Source organism: Macrobrachium nipponense, chromosome 8, assembly GCF_015104395.2.
Source record: "Macrobrachium nipponense isolate FS-2020 chromosome 8, ASM1510439v2, whole genome shotgun sequence".
Taxonomy (NCBI): Eukaryota; Metazoa; Arthropoda; class Malacostraca; order Decapoda; family Palaemonidae; genus Macrobrachium; species Macrobrachium nipponense.
Genome location: NC_087203.1, coordinates 44,293,845 through 44,309,852, shown reverse-complemented (window position 1 = coordinate 44,309,852; position 16,008 = coordinate 44,293,845). Strand labels below are relative to the sequence as shown.

The 16,008-nt window shown below is 44.9% G+C and overlaps 2 protein-coding genes across 4 annotated transcripts in view; one reads left to right on the top strand and one right to left on the bottom strand.

Moving 5' to 3' along the window:
* Positions 1–16,008, bottom strand: part of LOC135222724 (2',5'-phosphodiesterase 12-like) — a 137,376-nt gene that overhangs the window by 110,422 nt on the left and 10,946 nt on the right. The gene's annotated exons all lie outside the window — the stretch shown is intronic.
* Positions 12,065–15,036, top strand: LOC135222722 (U4/U6 small nuclear ribonucleoprotein Prp4-like). Of its 2 annotated transcripts, none has more exons than XM_064260929.1 (3): positions 12,065–12,581; positions 12,989–13,310; positions 13,736–15,036. In XM_064260929.1, exons 2-3 carry the CDS (start codon positions 13,044–13,046, stop codon positions 14,990–14,992), a joined length of 1,524 nt encoding a protein of 507 aa, XP_064116999.1. In that variant the 5' UTR covers positions 12,065–12,581; positions 12,989–13,043; the 3' UTR covers positions 14,993–15,036. The 2 variants fall into 2 exon arrangements, with proteins under 2 accessions (XP_064116999.1, XP_064116998.1); XM_064260928.1 differs by having other exon boundaries at positions 12,066–12,566.

Below are 16,008 nucleotides of genomic sequence, written 5' to 3'. Positions count from 1 at the left end.
TTGCGAACGAGAGGCTTTTCTCGTAGGGCGCAGCAAGAACAGAGACTGGCTGGACAACGTCCGACAGTCCTCTGCAGCTGTGTACCCATGGGGAAGTGGGCCGTCTTCTGTGGTTGGTGTCGTAGACAAGGGTCTGTCTCCTCTCAGAGCCACTCTTCAGCAGGTAGCGGATTTCCTCGTGTTTCTTCGCCGAGAGGAAGCTCCTCTCAGTACCCACAGTTAAAGGATATAGAGCCGCCCTGGCTCTCGTCCTAAAACTGAGGGGACTGGACATCTCGAACTCGTTCGAGATCTCCTTGCTTATGAGGAGCTTCGAAAGGTCTTGCCCACCCAGGGAACTCAGGCCCCCTGCGTGGGATGTGACTCTCGTCCTTAGGAGTTTGACTCGAAGACTTCGAGCCACTCCGAGAGTCGTCAGACAGGGATCTGACCCTCAAGACCCTCTTCTTGCTGGCCCTGGCATCGGCGAAGAGAGTTAGGGAACTACATGGTCTTTCTTATGATGTTAAACACACCAGAGGCTGGGGATCTGTGACGCTCGATTTCGTCCCGAACTTCGTAGCCAAGACTCAGAATCCGTCGATCCCTGACGACAGGTTCGAGTCTTTCACGAATCCCCTCCCCTTCTGGACTTCACCGATAACGATGCGGATGAGATGCTGCTTTGTCCTGTGAGGGCGCTACGGCGCTATCTGAAGAGAACTCGACATCCTCAGGCCTGAGTGTCGACGCCTCTTCGTTAGCACTGGGGGTTACCAAGAAAGAAGTTTCCCAAAGAACACTTTCTTTCTGGCTACGTGAGGTGATCAGGAGCGTACGAGGCTGATGGTAGCAAACGACATCCGTACGCTCCGACCGAGAGCCCACTTAAGTCAGAGTATCGGACCCTCCTTAGCGTTCCGTAAGAACTTCTCCGTGGCGCAGGTCCTGAAGGCAGGTGTCTGGGCCAACCAGACCACCTTCACGTCCTTCTACCTTCGGATATTGCCCACAAGTCCTTGGATACTTTTTCCTTGGGACCTGTGGTTGGCTGCTCAATACGTTGTGTAAGCTTACCCAGACACCCGAGCAGCAGAACAGCATCGATTCCTGGTATGACTGGGAGAATGAATGTGCGAATGAGAGTGTGACTGGCTTCTCTTCACCATCTTTCTCTACCTCTACCTGTGGGCAGAGGGATACGGTCGTTACCACGCTGGAAGGGAGTCAGATGCAGGTAAGCTACTCGACCGAGCTCCATCCTATCCCTTTAATTAGGGACTAGGAGTGTATATCCACCACTTTCTCCTACAAGGGGGAGGAAGTGGATGCCTACATGAGACAAACCCATGACTTTATATTTGCTCATGTACAGGAAAAAGTCTTACAATGCTGGTACGAAGAGATACGCTTGCCTCTCTCTTAGTACTCGGCCCAGAGGTCTGACCATTGATCCTGCGGTGCACACCCCGATCAATCGGACAGAGGGCTTGGATCCCTCCCCTCGCTCTTACAACCAGGGAGGCATTCCAGGGATGGACGAACACCAGTCTGTTCATCTAAAGACTCAGCTTCCTCCCACCAAGAAGAGTCTTCCTATTGTTAAAGGACCGATGGTTTGTATTACGTATCGGAACAAATGACAATTTGTCGAAAATTGCATTTTTCCTAACTATACAAACCTGAGGTCCTTTACATATAGTCCCTCCTCATGCCACCCCTCACTCTGCGTATTTTGCATGGGCCAAAAGCAAAAGTGATTTGTTTACCTCCCAATCGCACGATCGGACAAGCAGTTAATTACCGTTCTCCCCTTGTTCGAAGCTTACGACCGTTCCAGCTGCCGCTAGCTACTTCCTATTGTTAAAGGACCTCAGGTTTGTATAGTTAGGAAAAATGCAATTTTCGACAAATTGTCATTTCAGGTGATAGAAGATCACCCTCGATGTGGTTCGGAAATCACGTAAAGCCGTTGGTCCCATTGCCGAATAGGGTAAACAACCGCAGTCGATCCATCATCATTGCATGGCTCGGCCTTATTGACTCTATATTTAATTGGTGAAACAAGAATACAATTACATCTTTAAGCATACCATTTAAAAGATTGAAGTTTCGTCAACATAATGTGATATATGAAAGCCCCATACGAACTAAAATAAGCATGTGAGCTTTTCGTCAATCTTCAAAACATTTTTAGTTGTAAGTAAAAATTTCGAAAGCGTCATGAGGGTAGTGTGCACTGCGTTGGCCACACTTTTCATTACCATCTGTTTAATCTTAAAATATGGCCTTAATTTCTAACTTTGGAGAAAATACTTATACTTTGAAAGAAGAGTAGAGGTCTTGAACTCCTGCTATCACCACCAACAACTCATGACTGATGACCATCTCCGGTGTCAGGACATGTTACAATACTTTTGTTCCGATACGTAATACAAACCATCGGTCCTTTAACAATAGGAAGTAGCTAGCGGCAGCTGGAACGGTCGTAAGCGTTTTTTCGAACAAGGGGAGAACTGGTAGTTAACTGCTTGTCCGACAGTCGCGCGGCTCTGAGAGGTAAACAAATCACTTTTGCTTTCGGCCGCGGGTGTGAAGGACGTGTTCGTCATCGCTCTCTGCCCGCTCATCGTCGTATGCTTTGTTATATTGTGTGTATACTAATGGTTTGTTTGACTTGAAAATGAAACTGTAAGTACACTGTTTTCATTTTCATTACTTAATTATGAACCAACATGGAGCTATCGCCGTAGATGCGGCGATTTCCTCTCTTTTCATGAATTGAACCCTTGAATTATGTCTCGGTGCCGAGGGGGGGCGCGCTCGCGCCGAGTCATGTATTTTGGGCGAAAGTGTGTAATTGAAAAATGTAAGTACTTTTTTCATTATATTTTTGTCCCTGTGCGTTCTGTTACCGAGAGCGTGATTGCGCTTTTATTTTGTATGTGATAAAATGCAATGAAAGTGGTATTCGCAATGCAGTATTCTTTTCAATTTTGCATTTATTTATTTGCATATAATTTAATTTGGCATCAATTTTCGCTCTTACCCGGGAATTGATCCTTCCCCTTTCAAGTTCTATGAAGTGATCACAAGGGCAGTATTCTGTTTTCATTTTCATATTACTTTTCACTGCTGTGCGGGGGTAGGGTGAAGCGAAGGTCTGCCAGGAAGTCATCGGAAAGCTCTCCTGCGACTCCCTTGGTATCCGATTCTTCGTCTTCCTTCCTGCCCCCCGCCTCAGCTTCTTCGTTGTATTTTTGTATTTGGGGTCTTCCTTGTGTTCGGGGTGGGGCATGTCTTCCCCCCATGCGTGAGGGAACCCCTCTTACTAATCTATCTAATCTATGCTACCGCAGGTGCTACATCCGTGGGAGACGACCTTGGACAGGTATGGACCACCGCGGCGGCAGGGCGTGCCTAGCATCCACGGGCTGCTGCAGCGTCTAGTGAGGTCTGGGGCGGTCTCCACTACTACCACGGCCGCTTTATATGCTGCTTCCCCCCCTCCCCCCACTCCTGGTCTACACTCCCCATGCTGTGTCGGTGACGCCCGTCTGCCGCCTACTAGGGCCGCCGCCGTACGAGTGGGGGGGTTGCCGCTGCGCCTGTTTTCTTCGTTGTTGCCTGCCCCAGACTTCCGCTGTTCCACGCAGCTTCGCCCCTGGACGGCCGCCAGTACCGCTGGCTGCCGATGATTCTACGAGGCGATCGCTGGGCTGCCGTACCTGCCGCTGATGTGATTCCCCGCTGCTGATGTGATTCCCGCTGTTGGCTTGGGCTGTCCCTTCTGGGTCTACCGCTGCCGCTGTTTCCTGCCGCTCCTGAGGCTGGTTGCTGTTCCTGTCGCTCCTGGTTCCTGAGCCTGTCCATGCTGGTCCTGCCCCACGTGTGTCTTCCCCCAGTCCCAGGTCCTTCCGGACAGGTGCAGTCGGGCCGTGTTGCTTCGGCAATAGCCCCGGCTCCGGCCTGGATGGAGGACCTGACGACTGTCCTGCGTGAGCTGACGAGGAAGAGGAAGAAAAAAAAAAAAAAAAAAAAATAAAAGGAAAGCTGTCATCTTCGTCTTCATCGTCTGCTGCTGCCGTCTTCCCCCCTTGACTTCTAAGGCCCATAAGCCGAAGAAGAAGAAGGCTGCCTTCCCCCCCTAAGAAGTCTCCTTCGGGAACTTCTAAGGGGCCCGTCCCACCCGTGGGCGGGGGGACGTGGTCCTTCCTGCTGGTCCTCCTGCTCCTTCGGAGCGGGGACCCCGTCCTCCCCCTTCCGTAAGGAAGAGATTAGACGGGGACAGAGGAGTATCGGTTAGCTCTGGTACTTCCTCGCCTGGTTGCTAGCGGCGATGCCACTACGCCAGGTTCCGGCTCGGTCTCTCGTTCGCGAGAGATCCCGAGTGTACGTTCTCCCTCGGGAGACCGTGCAGCCAAGTTTCGGCGCCAGAGTTCGCTCGGCGCCAAGACGCGGCATGGAGCAGAAGGCTGGTGAGAGCCGCTCAGGTGACTCGCCAGGCCAGCGGCCGCTCTTGCAGCGACCAGCTGGTAACCCGGGTTTTCCCCCCTAAGAAGGCTCCTTCGGGACCTTCTAAGGGCCCGTCTCGCTCCGGCGATTCGGGGAGCTCTTCTTCTAAGGGCCCGTTTCTTCTTCTATTCCTACCAAGGAGAAGAAGACGGGGACCAGAGGAGTACCAGCTTCGGCTGGCACTTCCTCGCCTGGTTCTAGCGGTTTTTCTGCCCGCTAAACCGCTGGATTCCGCGACCTCGGCTTCTCGTTAGCGAGAAGTACCGAGTGGACGGTCTCCCGCGGGAGACCGTCCAGCCAAAGTCTTGACACCCGAGCTCGCTCGCCGTCAAGACCGAAGCGCGGAGCAGAAGACTGGCGAGAGTCGTGCAGACGACTCTCGCCAGGCCAGTGGACGCTCTCGCAGCGACCAGCTGGCTGCTCGGGTTGACGTGACGGTCGCTGACCAGCCACGGGTTGAGGCGAGGAAGGGGTCCCCCGCGGCCGTCGGTACCAGCCACGGCTGGTACCAGCAGGCTCGAACGCGCTGAGAGGACGCTCGGCCGGTCTCACCGCGACAGCGAGCCTAGCAGGTCCCGCTGAGACGCCGCTCCCATCGGTACGGGCGGAGACGGTAACCGCAACAAGCTCGCGCTGACGCTAGAGATCAGCGTCGACGGTTCTCAGCCGAGCCTCTCGCCCCAGCGAGCGGCAAGGCTAGCCTGCTGCTCGATCGCCACCCGCGGGTTGACGATCAGCAGCAGCCTCCAAGCACGCTGGTCCTGCCAGCGAGCTAGGGGGGAGCGTCAGGTCTGCCTCTCCTGTACCTTCAACCTCCTCGGGCTACACCGGGAGGAGCGAGGTACTTATGAGTGCATTCGCGAGAGGTGCGCCGCTCGCGTCCCGCTATGACGCGTATGGACCAGGCACGGTTCTAGGACCGACCAGACATACGCGCAAGTAGCTGGAGGCGACCGTCAGGGGTCTGCCGCTGTTCCTCCTTCTGAAGGAGGAGTATCTCGGGATCTGTTCTTGCTGGAGGGATGGACGGTCCGGTCTACTCCGCAAAACGCGGTTACTCCCGAGATACAGAGGAATTTTGCAGAAGTCATTGTAAGCTGATTCGTCAGCATAATGACCTAGCGGAAGGATTGCTGCTCCCACCAGCAGAGCCCACGTCTCTGCTCGAGTCGTTTTGGGGCCCGAGAGGGAACCCAAACCGACGGTGGGTCTGCCGCGATCGGAGCTTGCCGATTCTGTCTCGAACCAGTCTCTCTCATCTCCGGACAAGAAGGCTCTCTCAGTTCTGGCTGGTCGATCAAGCTACTTCCACCTCCTCTACTGCGACAGCGGCGTTTCTACGTGTCTTCGGACACCGTATTTAAATATTCCTTCGGTCTCCTGAGAGGTTTCGACCTCGACGAGGACTGGAATGAGTCGGAGGACGGTATCGGCTCTCTCCTGTCAGGTGTCAATCAGCCCCACCCAGACGACGTTCACAGTGGCGGCAGACCCTTACCTACAGTGAGAGTTCGTAACCCTCCGCGGGAAAACGTTTTCTCCTGACGATACGTTTTCCCAGACTCTTGAGAGGCCATCGCCGCAAGGCGATGGCTGCTCCTACTCTTTCCAACTGCTAGTTCCACTGGGAAGGCGAGCGAGTATCCAATTCCTTCCCCATTCCCTCTCTCCTTACGGCTACGAGGGAAAGGGGAGGGATCCTACAGAGATTTTTCTGTAGGATCCCACGTTCGGGACTGCGCTACGGGGGACCTTCGGGTCCTACCTGACGTAAGCCCCGGTCGTTGAGGAGGGATCCTGCCCCATTCTCGATTTCTACGGGAATCGAGAGGACCACCAGCCGATATCGGTGGGGGTTTCGCAGACTGCTTAGAATTCTACAGAATTTCTAGCGCATTCAGAGTGTTAGAGTTTTTTACGATCTCCAAACACTTAGGCGAGACCACTGTCCAAAGTGAGCGAGACGAGAATCCCCGATATGTTACACGATAATCGGGAACCTCGCCTATGCTCGAATTCCTGGAATTTCTAGCATTGGGAAGAAGACTGCTGCTGAAAGAAAACTATCTCACAGTAGGCGACCAACCTGGAATAGAGAAGATCGGACGGGAATATCCAGTTTGGCTTGAACTATCGTCTTAGTATTCTGTTCACCATTGAAGCTTTCCTTCGAGGAAGACTTCTCCTTCACTCTCTTTGATAGAGATCGAAGGTGGTCGATCTCCAATCCTTATTTTGTTTTCTTGAAGGAAAGAATTTAGGATGGAGATCGTTGTTCAGAATCCTACAAATATACTACGTATATTAACCTCGCGACATGATTCTACTAAGCAGTTGAATTGTCCGAGGGGTAGGCGCATATCCTAGTTAATCTACGGATAGCGACTTAGAAGAGAAGTATTCTAATTGAACTGCAACTCGGGGTTGCCTGCAACCTCCCAGGAGTTTTCAGTTTCAATTTTATATACTTATGGTTTTGTCACGACAACACCATTTCAACTTTTATATTTACCGAAATTCGTTTCGCTTAAATATAATTGCTCGAGCATATCTTTTATGCTCGGTAGTTCTAGCCGAACGCATTCCTTCGTGGAATAATGGATTACCTGGCAACTCAGGATGACGAGTCAGCGAGAGCTCAGGCTCAACTACTGCGTATTGAACTGCCTGATAGCAGCTCAGTATCAGCTGGGCCTCCGAGATGCACGGTCAGTTATGTCTCTCTCTCCCCTGCTTTGATTGACTACCGAACCGTATCTCTGCCCAACAATCATGGACTTAGGTCTCTGATTAACGGGGATTCTCGCAATAATGAAGGACCATCTACTGCTGTGACGCTAGATTCCATCGCCTTCGACATTGCGAGAATTTTCAACAGAGATATCTCTTGGACTCTTTCATCTTTCTGTTTACCGCACGGTAACAGAAGTCTGTACAAGTCTCCCGCTGCATCGCACTGCGATAATGCGAATGATTTTGCAGACATATTGTCTTCAAAATATCTCTTATTCGTAGGTGTACAATTGTTCATTGTTCAACCCGAATTACAAGATGTGTCAGAAGACATCGCCTACTCTCCGACCTGACAGCTCTACTTCCAAATGTTCAGCCCATGAGAAGCAGTTCTTCAGGCGGCTTTCCCCTGTGTTTTCATTACTGAAGAACGCCCCGCTTTCATTGCAACTACGACTTCTCACCGGACAGCAATGAAATAGCGGTTAGCGTTTTCAGTCATTTGTAAGCACAGGTTATGAATCTTGAGAATCCTTCTCTCGATTCGTCTGTGAAGACGTAGGTTGCATTCAATATCTACCTTCGTCTTCAACGGTACATAGTGTTGTTTCTCCTTAGCTGAGATTCAACAACCATGAGATGTTTTGCCTTCAGGGACCTCGGTCTCTAGAAGGCAATTGACTTTCGCCTGTTGGGCACATGCCTTAAGAGAATCATCACCTCGCTGTCCGGCATTGGTGACAAACAAATACATTATTTGTTTGGTCTCTCGGCATAACCCTTTAATGCGAAGGTCACGTGACTTACTCGGATGCTTGGACAACTTGCCTCCTACCGAACGCAGTCAGTCGGCAGCTGTCAGAGCGCCCGAGTCAGTTACGAACTACGCTGTTGACTTAGTTCGGTTGTTACAGAGCAATCATTACTTCGTTTTAATAGCTTGTCACAGTACCCATACCATCGACACCCACCATGGAGTGTCGGTGTCCTATCCACTACCGAGAACTTCGCTGCATGGGGATAGGAGGATGCGAGAGACTTCGTGGCAAACGGACAGACCAGTATGGGTACTGGACATCACCGAAGTAGAGAAGAGGGATAGGTCATGCGACTATTTCCTTCTTTTCCTCTGAGGAACTGCATAACTTCTCCTGCGAAGTCAAGCATCCAGGGGATGGGGATCCGTGACGCTCGATTTCGTACCGAACTTCGTAGCGAAGACTCAGAACCCTTCGGTCCCTGACGATTGGTTCGAGTCGTTCACAATCCCCTCCCTAATGGACTTCACCGCCTTCGATGCGAAGGAGATGCTGCCTTGTCCGCGAGAACTTCTCCGTGGCGCAGGTACTGAAGGCAGGGGTCTGGTCCAACCAGACCACATGCCCTTCCTTCTAACCTTTCGGGATATTGCCCACAGGTCCTTGGATCTTTTTCCTTGGGACCCGTGGTGGCTGCTCAACACGTTGTGTAGCGAACCCAGACCCTCGCAGGCTGAACAGCATCGAGTCCTGGTGTGACCGTAAGAATGGATGAGTGAATGAGAGTGTGACTGGCTCCTCTTCCATCTTTTTCTTCCCCTCTACCTGTGGTTTAGAGGGACACGGTCGTCACCCTGCTGGATAAGGACAAGATGCAGGTGAGCTACTCAACAGAGCCCCATCCTATCCCTTTCACTAGGGATAGGAGCGTATATCCACCACTTCCTCCAACAAAGGGGGAGGAAGTGGATGCCAGCTTGAGACAACCCATACTTTATGTTGCCTCTTGCAAACAGGAACAAGTTCTTGCTTGCTGGTAGGAAGAGATACGCTTGCCTCTCTCTTAGTACTCGGCCAAGAGGTCTGACCATTGATCCTGCGGTGCACACCCCGATCAATCGGACAGAGGCTTGGATCCCTCCCTCGCTCTTACGACCAGGGAGGCATTCCAGGGATGGACGAACACCAGTCTGTTCATCAAAAGACTCAGATTCCTCCCACCAAGAAGTGAGTCTTCCTATTGTTAAAGGACCGATGGTTTGTATTACGTATCGGAACAAATGACAATTTGTCGAAAATTGCATTTTTCCTAACTATACAAACCTGAGGTCCTTTACATATAGTCCCTCCTCATGCCACCCCTCACTCTGCGTATTTTGCATGGGCCAAAAGCAAAAGTGATTTGTTTGCCGCGCGACTGTCGGACAAGCAGTTAACTACCGTTCTCCCCTTGTTCGAAGCTTACGACCGTTCCAGCTGCCGCTAGCTACTTCCTATTGTTAAAGGACCTCAGGTTTGTATAGTTAGGAAAAATGCAATTTTCGACAAATTGTCATTTTCGTAGGGTGGCCACAAACGCGGTAGTCAGTGAGTTGGTCAGTCCGGTCGGTTGTTTACCCTAACCACTGGTTCCATGCAACGTAATAACACCATACAAACAAACACACACACCCCGTAGAGGTTAGTGCTTTCAGTGCACTTCAGGCATTACTTAAGGTTCTTTGCGGTGTCCCTTCAGCCCCTAGCTGCAGCCCCTTACATTCCTTTCACTGTACCTCCAATCATATTCTATTCCTTCCACCCTCTTCTATCAGTTGTTTCAGTAACTGCAAAGTTTTCCTCCTGTTATACCTTTCAAAACTTTCTACTCTCAACTTCCCTTTTAGCACTGAATGACCATGTAGGTCCCATCAGTTAGCTTAAATTCTGTCTTCTACTCTTAGCATGTCACTACACTTATAACCTACCTCAAGGTTGGAAGCACTAGTGGATCCAGGGGACCGGGCACCTGGGCACATGCCCCTTACAAAAAATAATGTTGAAATAATATTACTGAAGGTTCAGATAATAAAAGGAAATGAGAAATATAAAAATGGTAAAACAAATACTAAAATCTATGATAGAAATAAATTTTGCCAAAAAAATAATGTCTTAATAATGGTGATAATGGATTCGGTATTTCCTGATAGAACAGGCAATTGATCTCTATTTCATAAATAATAATACTTAAATACAGAATGATATACTGAAGAAAATATATTATACAGTGAACCCTTGTTAAACCGGACCCCATTAATCTAGATATCGGATAAGACGGACACCGAAGAGGGTCAGCCGATTTATTTTAAACGTGTTTGTCCATGATTTAAGATACTTACTGTTTTCCATTTCATTTTTATTTTTTATATACAGTTTTGTATTTATACTATACTAAACTAAAAGGCTTTTTAAAACTCTTGTTCCTCGTTAGACAAGTGGGTTATGTGCTCACCTACCGATTTGGTAGTCCGAGTTCGCTTCCGTGCTCTGCCAATGCAGAATCAGAGGAATTTATTTCTGATGATTCGAAATTCATTTATTGATATAATGTGGTTCGGATCCCACAAAAAGCTGTAGGTCCTGTTGCTAAGTAACCAATTGGTTCCTAGTCACATAAAAATATCCAATCATGAGTAACTGAACAAAATTTGTTTACGTGGCTAATGACGAGAGAAAGAGAGAAAATTGCTAGTTCCTCTATGCAGTTTAATTCTATCATCATTTTTATCATCTTTTATATTTCAACAATTTATTTATCATTTTTAAAAAAATAATGACATAAATTATCTTTATAGGCATGAAGTTTTAATTATTAAAAACAGGAGATAAAAAAAATCTTGCCAAAATGCTCATGCACATCAAGGCTGTTACCTCTAAAATAATGCCCAAGACCTTTGGAACACCTTGAAAACAACAACATTGGACTTGAAAGAAAGGAAATGCAAGTCATGTGTATTTATCAGTAAATGCTCAACTTAATTTTCACTAACCTTCCAATATTTTTAAGGGAAAAAGTGTAAAAATCCACCATTTCTTGTATTGAATTTGGTGTTGATTAGGAATTGAAGTCTCTTAGTATAACTAAAAAAATAGCATGGCTACCACATAGCCTTATGTATTGTTGGAACTGTCATGCACTATAAGCAAGATTTTTATGAGATGTTTCAGAATTAGGGGATATGAAATTAACTATCTGATGAAATAAAAATGATTCCTTACATGTGTCAAATTCACCTTTCAGACTTGTTAATTTTATTTGCTTGTGCTTTTGATTTTGTCACCTACATTATGAATAGTGGAGAAAAATAAAATTACACTTAAACCATATGGTCCATTACACTGTTTTTGTACTAAAGACATTCTAATATATGTTGACAAATCTCATGATTAAAAATATATGAAAGAATATACTCACCTATGTACACTTATTACAAGAGGTGCAGTGCTGTATTCTTGGATTTTGTTGTCCAATTTAGGTTTAGAGCATTTAGTTCCATGACATAGATTTGCAAGTGCATATAGGTGTTACCTTACCTGCAAGACCATTAAAGTATTTATCTCTGCCAACTTGTGTACTATATTCATATCACTTACATTCATCAAAGTCTTCCTCACTTAACAGATTAGATTCATGATTGCAGCAGAAATTATAATCCAAAATGTTGTAGTATCAAATACTGTATCTCAAAAAGAGAGTTCAGTTATCAAGAGAAATATCAAATTCACTGATTGAAAAGGATTTATGTCTTTTATTATTAATGGTATTCAGATCACCTTGCAACATATATAAGACGTTCTTTCACTCAAGCACACAAGATTCAAATACATATTCTCAATAAACCATCTTCAAATAAGGTACAGTACATGTAGCCACAAATGCTTTCTGACTGAACATTTTATTAAAGTCATCAAAACGCCACACCTAATAATGAATGCTCGCATGACACCTCCAAGTAAAATTATTGACCAAATCATTATATATCTTTTAGTAGCATAGAAATAAGTGCATTAATTGTTTTTATTTTATTTTATTTATATATTATATTTTGTAATGAACTACATATCCTGGGTTAAGAGGTCATTCAGTCTAAACACTAAAGGTTTAAAAATTGTAAATGAAGGATTGTCAGTGGCATTGCTTGCCTTTTTGGCAAAATACAAAATATCAACTATAAGAAATAAAAATGTATTTGAGAGCCATTGCTTAACTGTCACAGAGTGCTATTTGCATAGCAGAAAGGGTATTAAGGTAGAGGTGACAGTTGTAGCCTAAATTGTTACCAGTTCATTCTGATTATTTTCTCATCAGCACAAAATTTTGTTAATAATTTTTTTTCTGAATTCCAAAAAATTTAGGTAAATCCAAAGACCATTCATTTTAATTACCAGTAATGATATTCCAAAAATCATTCAGAGGAAAGAACTTTAAAATTTGCAACTATGATCTCCATTATCAAAATTTAATGATACAATTAAAAAAAATGGCAAGTTTCATCTCCTTCACTAGGCAAGATTCTGTGTATTAATTTGCAGGATCATCAGGCAAGTATAACTTAAGTATGTATTCACTATTCATTTGACATACATAATATGCTTCTGCATAAAGTTCTCTATAATATGCTTCTGCCTAAAGTTCTCTATAATATGCTTCTGCATAAAGTTCTGTATAACTTAGGTATGTATTCACTATTCATTTAATATACATAATATGCTTCTGCATAAAGTTCTGTAATGAGAAAATGCAGAATTTCACCAAAGTTCTAAATACATAGTTGTCTCAAACATAATCATATTGTTAAATTGAGTGACAGTTGGTTTTATTTAATAATTTTTTTTTTTTACTTTTTACTGCAGCGTTCATGACATTATAATTTTTTTTCTTGACTAATGTTAATTTTTAAGGAATTGCATTGCAATGCAGTACTATTGGACTTTCTTCTAATTAAGAGATTTTTCTATTGCAGATTGCTTCAGAAATCATTTCACTTAGTACTGCTTGTATCATTGGATCCTTGAAAAATGTCTGATGGAGAAGATTCACCAGTGGGGGCTGGAGGTGGTAACGCTCGTGAACGTCAGTGGTATGGATCCCTTGGGGCCACAATGGGAGGGGCAGATTCTCCGAGTGAAACACCAAGTAGCCCTGCTAATTCAAACATCCACACTAGCAATGAATACATGGAATTAGACGAACCAGAAATGTTAGATGAAAAGAAAGCATTGCTTGAAGAGTTTGAAAGAAAGCGACGAGCACGTATGATCCACGTCACCACAGATGATAGTGAGGTAAGTTAAGACATCATCAAGAATGTCAAGTCAGAACTTGTTAAAGATAACTGTACTAACTGTAATGCACTTTAGAAAGTTTAAGCCTACAGATTATTTTACTGTACATAATTCACTTATTTCTTGAGAGGTTCATGGTCCATTTATGTTGATGGCTTTTAGTGATCCTGTACGTACTACTATACTATAAAGATCATCTGAAGTAACAGTTATGTCTGTGCTCAGTCATCATCATTTTTTTTTTTTTTTTTTCTACAGTATTACCTTATCAAGGATCTTTCTCTCTTCATCCCTGTTTTGTAGAACTTGTGAAATCTTACCCTTCCATGGGTTCTTAACAGGAGAGGAACAATACAATGTACATCTTGCCGTACCTCTGTATTGTGTCGTGTTCAGTGCATAATGTATTTTTTATATTTTATTAGGTAAAACAACAGCTGAGACAACTGGGAGAACCTATATGCCTTTTTGGTGAAGGTCCTGCTGACCGAAGAAATCGATTGAAGGAACTTCTCTCTAGACTAGGTGAGGATGCTTTGAAAAAGACTGCATCAGATAAACAAGAAAAAGAAACCACAGAACACACACAAGAAAGCCCAGAGGAGACATGGTATCATGAGGGACCCAAAGAACTCAGGGATGCAAGAATGTTTCTTGTAAATTTCTCAATACCTCGGGCAAGAGCCAGATTAAAGCAAGAGCACTTAGATAATCAAATTCCAGAGGCAACCCGTACTGCTAAGAGGCAAGAAATACAGAATAAATTGAGAGCGTTTAGTCTTATTGGCAGTCAAAATGCAGACTCAAGACCCATTTCTTATTGCAGTTTCAGCCCTAATGGAAAGCTCTTATCAACTAGTTCCTGGAGTGGATTATGTAAAGTTTGGAAAGTTCCAGAATGCACAGAAATTCAGTCTTATCATGGACACAATTGTTATGTAGACTGTGTTGAGTGGCATCCATGTGCAACATTGACTATGGAATCCACAGCTCTCAACTTAGTATCAAGTGGTCGAGATGGAAGTGTGCAGCTGTGGAGCTTGGACAGTGATATTCCTCTTGGAGAATTACCAACCATGGAAGCAAGAGTTTCAAGAGTCAGCTTCCATCCAAGTGGGAGGTTTCTGGGGGCATGTGTCCATGATAACAGTTGGCGGTTATGGGACCTTGAGATACAAGAAGAAGTTCTTTTTCAAGAAGGTCATTCAAAACCAGTATATTGCCTTGGTTTTCAGTTTGATGGCTCTTTGGCTGCCACTGGAGGAATGGATGCCTTCGGAAGAGTTTGGGATTTAAGAACTGGCAAGTGTATTATGTTCTTGAGTGGACACCAGGAGCCAATTTTGGCTGTTGACTGGTCACCTGATGGTTATCATTTGGTAACAGGCAGTGAAGATAATTCAGCAAGAGTTTGGGATGTTCGAGCACGCCGTTGTATATATTCAATCCCTTCTCACACAGGCATTGTCACAGGTGCTCGGTATGACAAGACTGGAGGGCAGTATATTGTAACAAGTTCATATGATGGCTCTGTACGTGTTTGGTGTCATGGCTCGTTCCAACCTCTCCGTGCCCTTGAAGGACATGGCCAAAAGGTGATGGGAGTTGATATCTCCCCATTTGATGGCATTATTGCAACATGTTCATTTGACAGGACATTCAAGATCTGGGGTCCCGACTGAGAAGTACAAATGAAATTTTGGTACTGTGAATTTAATTTTTAATAAACATTTTTGTTTAAAAAATTGTCTGATTCAGTTTTCCTCTTAAATGTTATCCTTTTATGCACAATATAAATTACATTGCATTTTTACACTCAAATTTCATCAACTATAGAAATGCATCTTAATGTCACCCATAAGAAAGACATCATATCAGGATTCTAAGTAAAATATACAAAAGAAACCATGCTCACAATGTGGGAAATTTGAGTCTGAATCCATCCTTCACTGACACGGTTAGGTTTCAAAGTCCGGTGATAACACCTTTTAATCATTAGAAAAAAATAGAAAATATAACATACATCTGAATATTATTATAATGACTAATACAAGCACAAATACAAACTGTTACTTAGTACCACCATCTTACTCACGATCTTTTATAGATATATTATGCTATAGGTTCTGGGCTATACAAAGCTTTTATCAAATATTTACAATACTTATAAATAAATTACCTAGGCAATAATGAAGGAGGAGGTTATTGACAATATATAGACAGCTGAGTACAGTATAAAGTAAATTCCAATAAAATTAGCAAATCTGCTAAACTATGAAAGATGACCTTACAGGGTATACATAATGTGTTCATACAAAAATTGCCTTTTATGTAGGAGTGTTCTTAGCGTGAACTGGAATGGTTGTAGAAACTAAGCAACACAATAGTTTAGTGGACTGACACAAGATAATAGCTGCCTTTGAAAAAGAAACCCACAAAATCACTTTGTAACTTGTTTACTTCTAAGTATTTACATTTAGTTTTACTACACACGAGTACTTTCAGGCCCTATCTGTGGCCCATTTTCAAGAGATGTTTGGGATGTTAGCCTGGGTCAAGGCCCAGCAGTCTTCTGGAACTTCTTCTCGTTGAGCTGTCATTTATGTGATGGCTGTTCTGGTTTCCTTGAGAGTTGCCAATCCCCTCTTGTCACTCTGATATCCTGAGCTGATGGTCAATGGGATTAATCCTTGAGGTA

Excerpts from the sequence above, each read along its gene's own strand:
- LOC135222722 (XM_064260929.1), top strand. The coding sequence starts at position 13,044 with ATGTCTGATGGAGAAGATTCACCAGTGGGGGCTGGAGGTGGTAACGCT. Across the intron at positions 13,311-13,735 it reads TCACCACAGATGATAGTGAG|GTAAAACAACAGCTGAGACA; the intron begins GTAAGTTAAGAC and ends ATATTTTATTAG.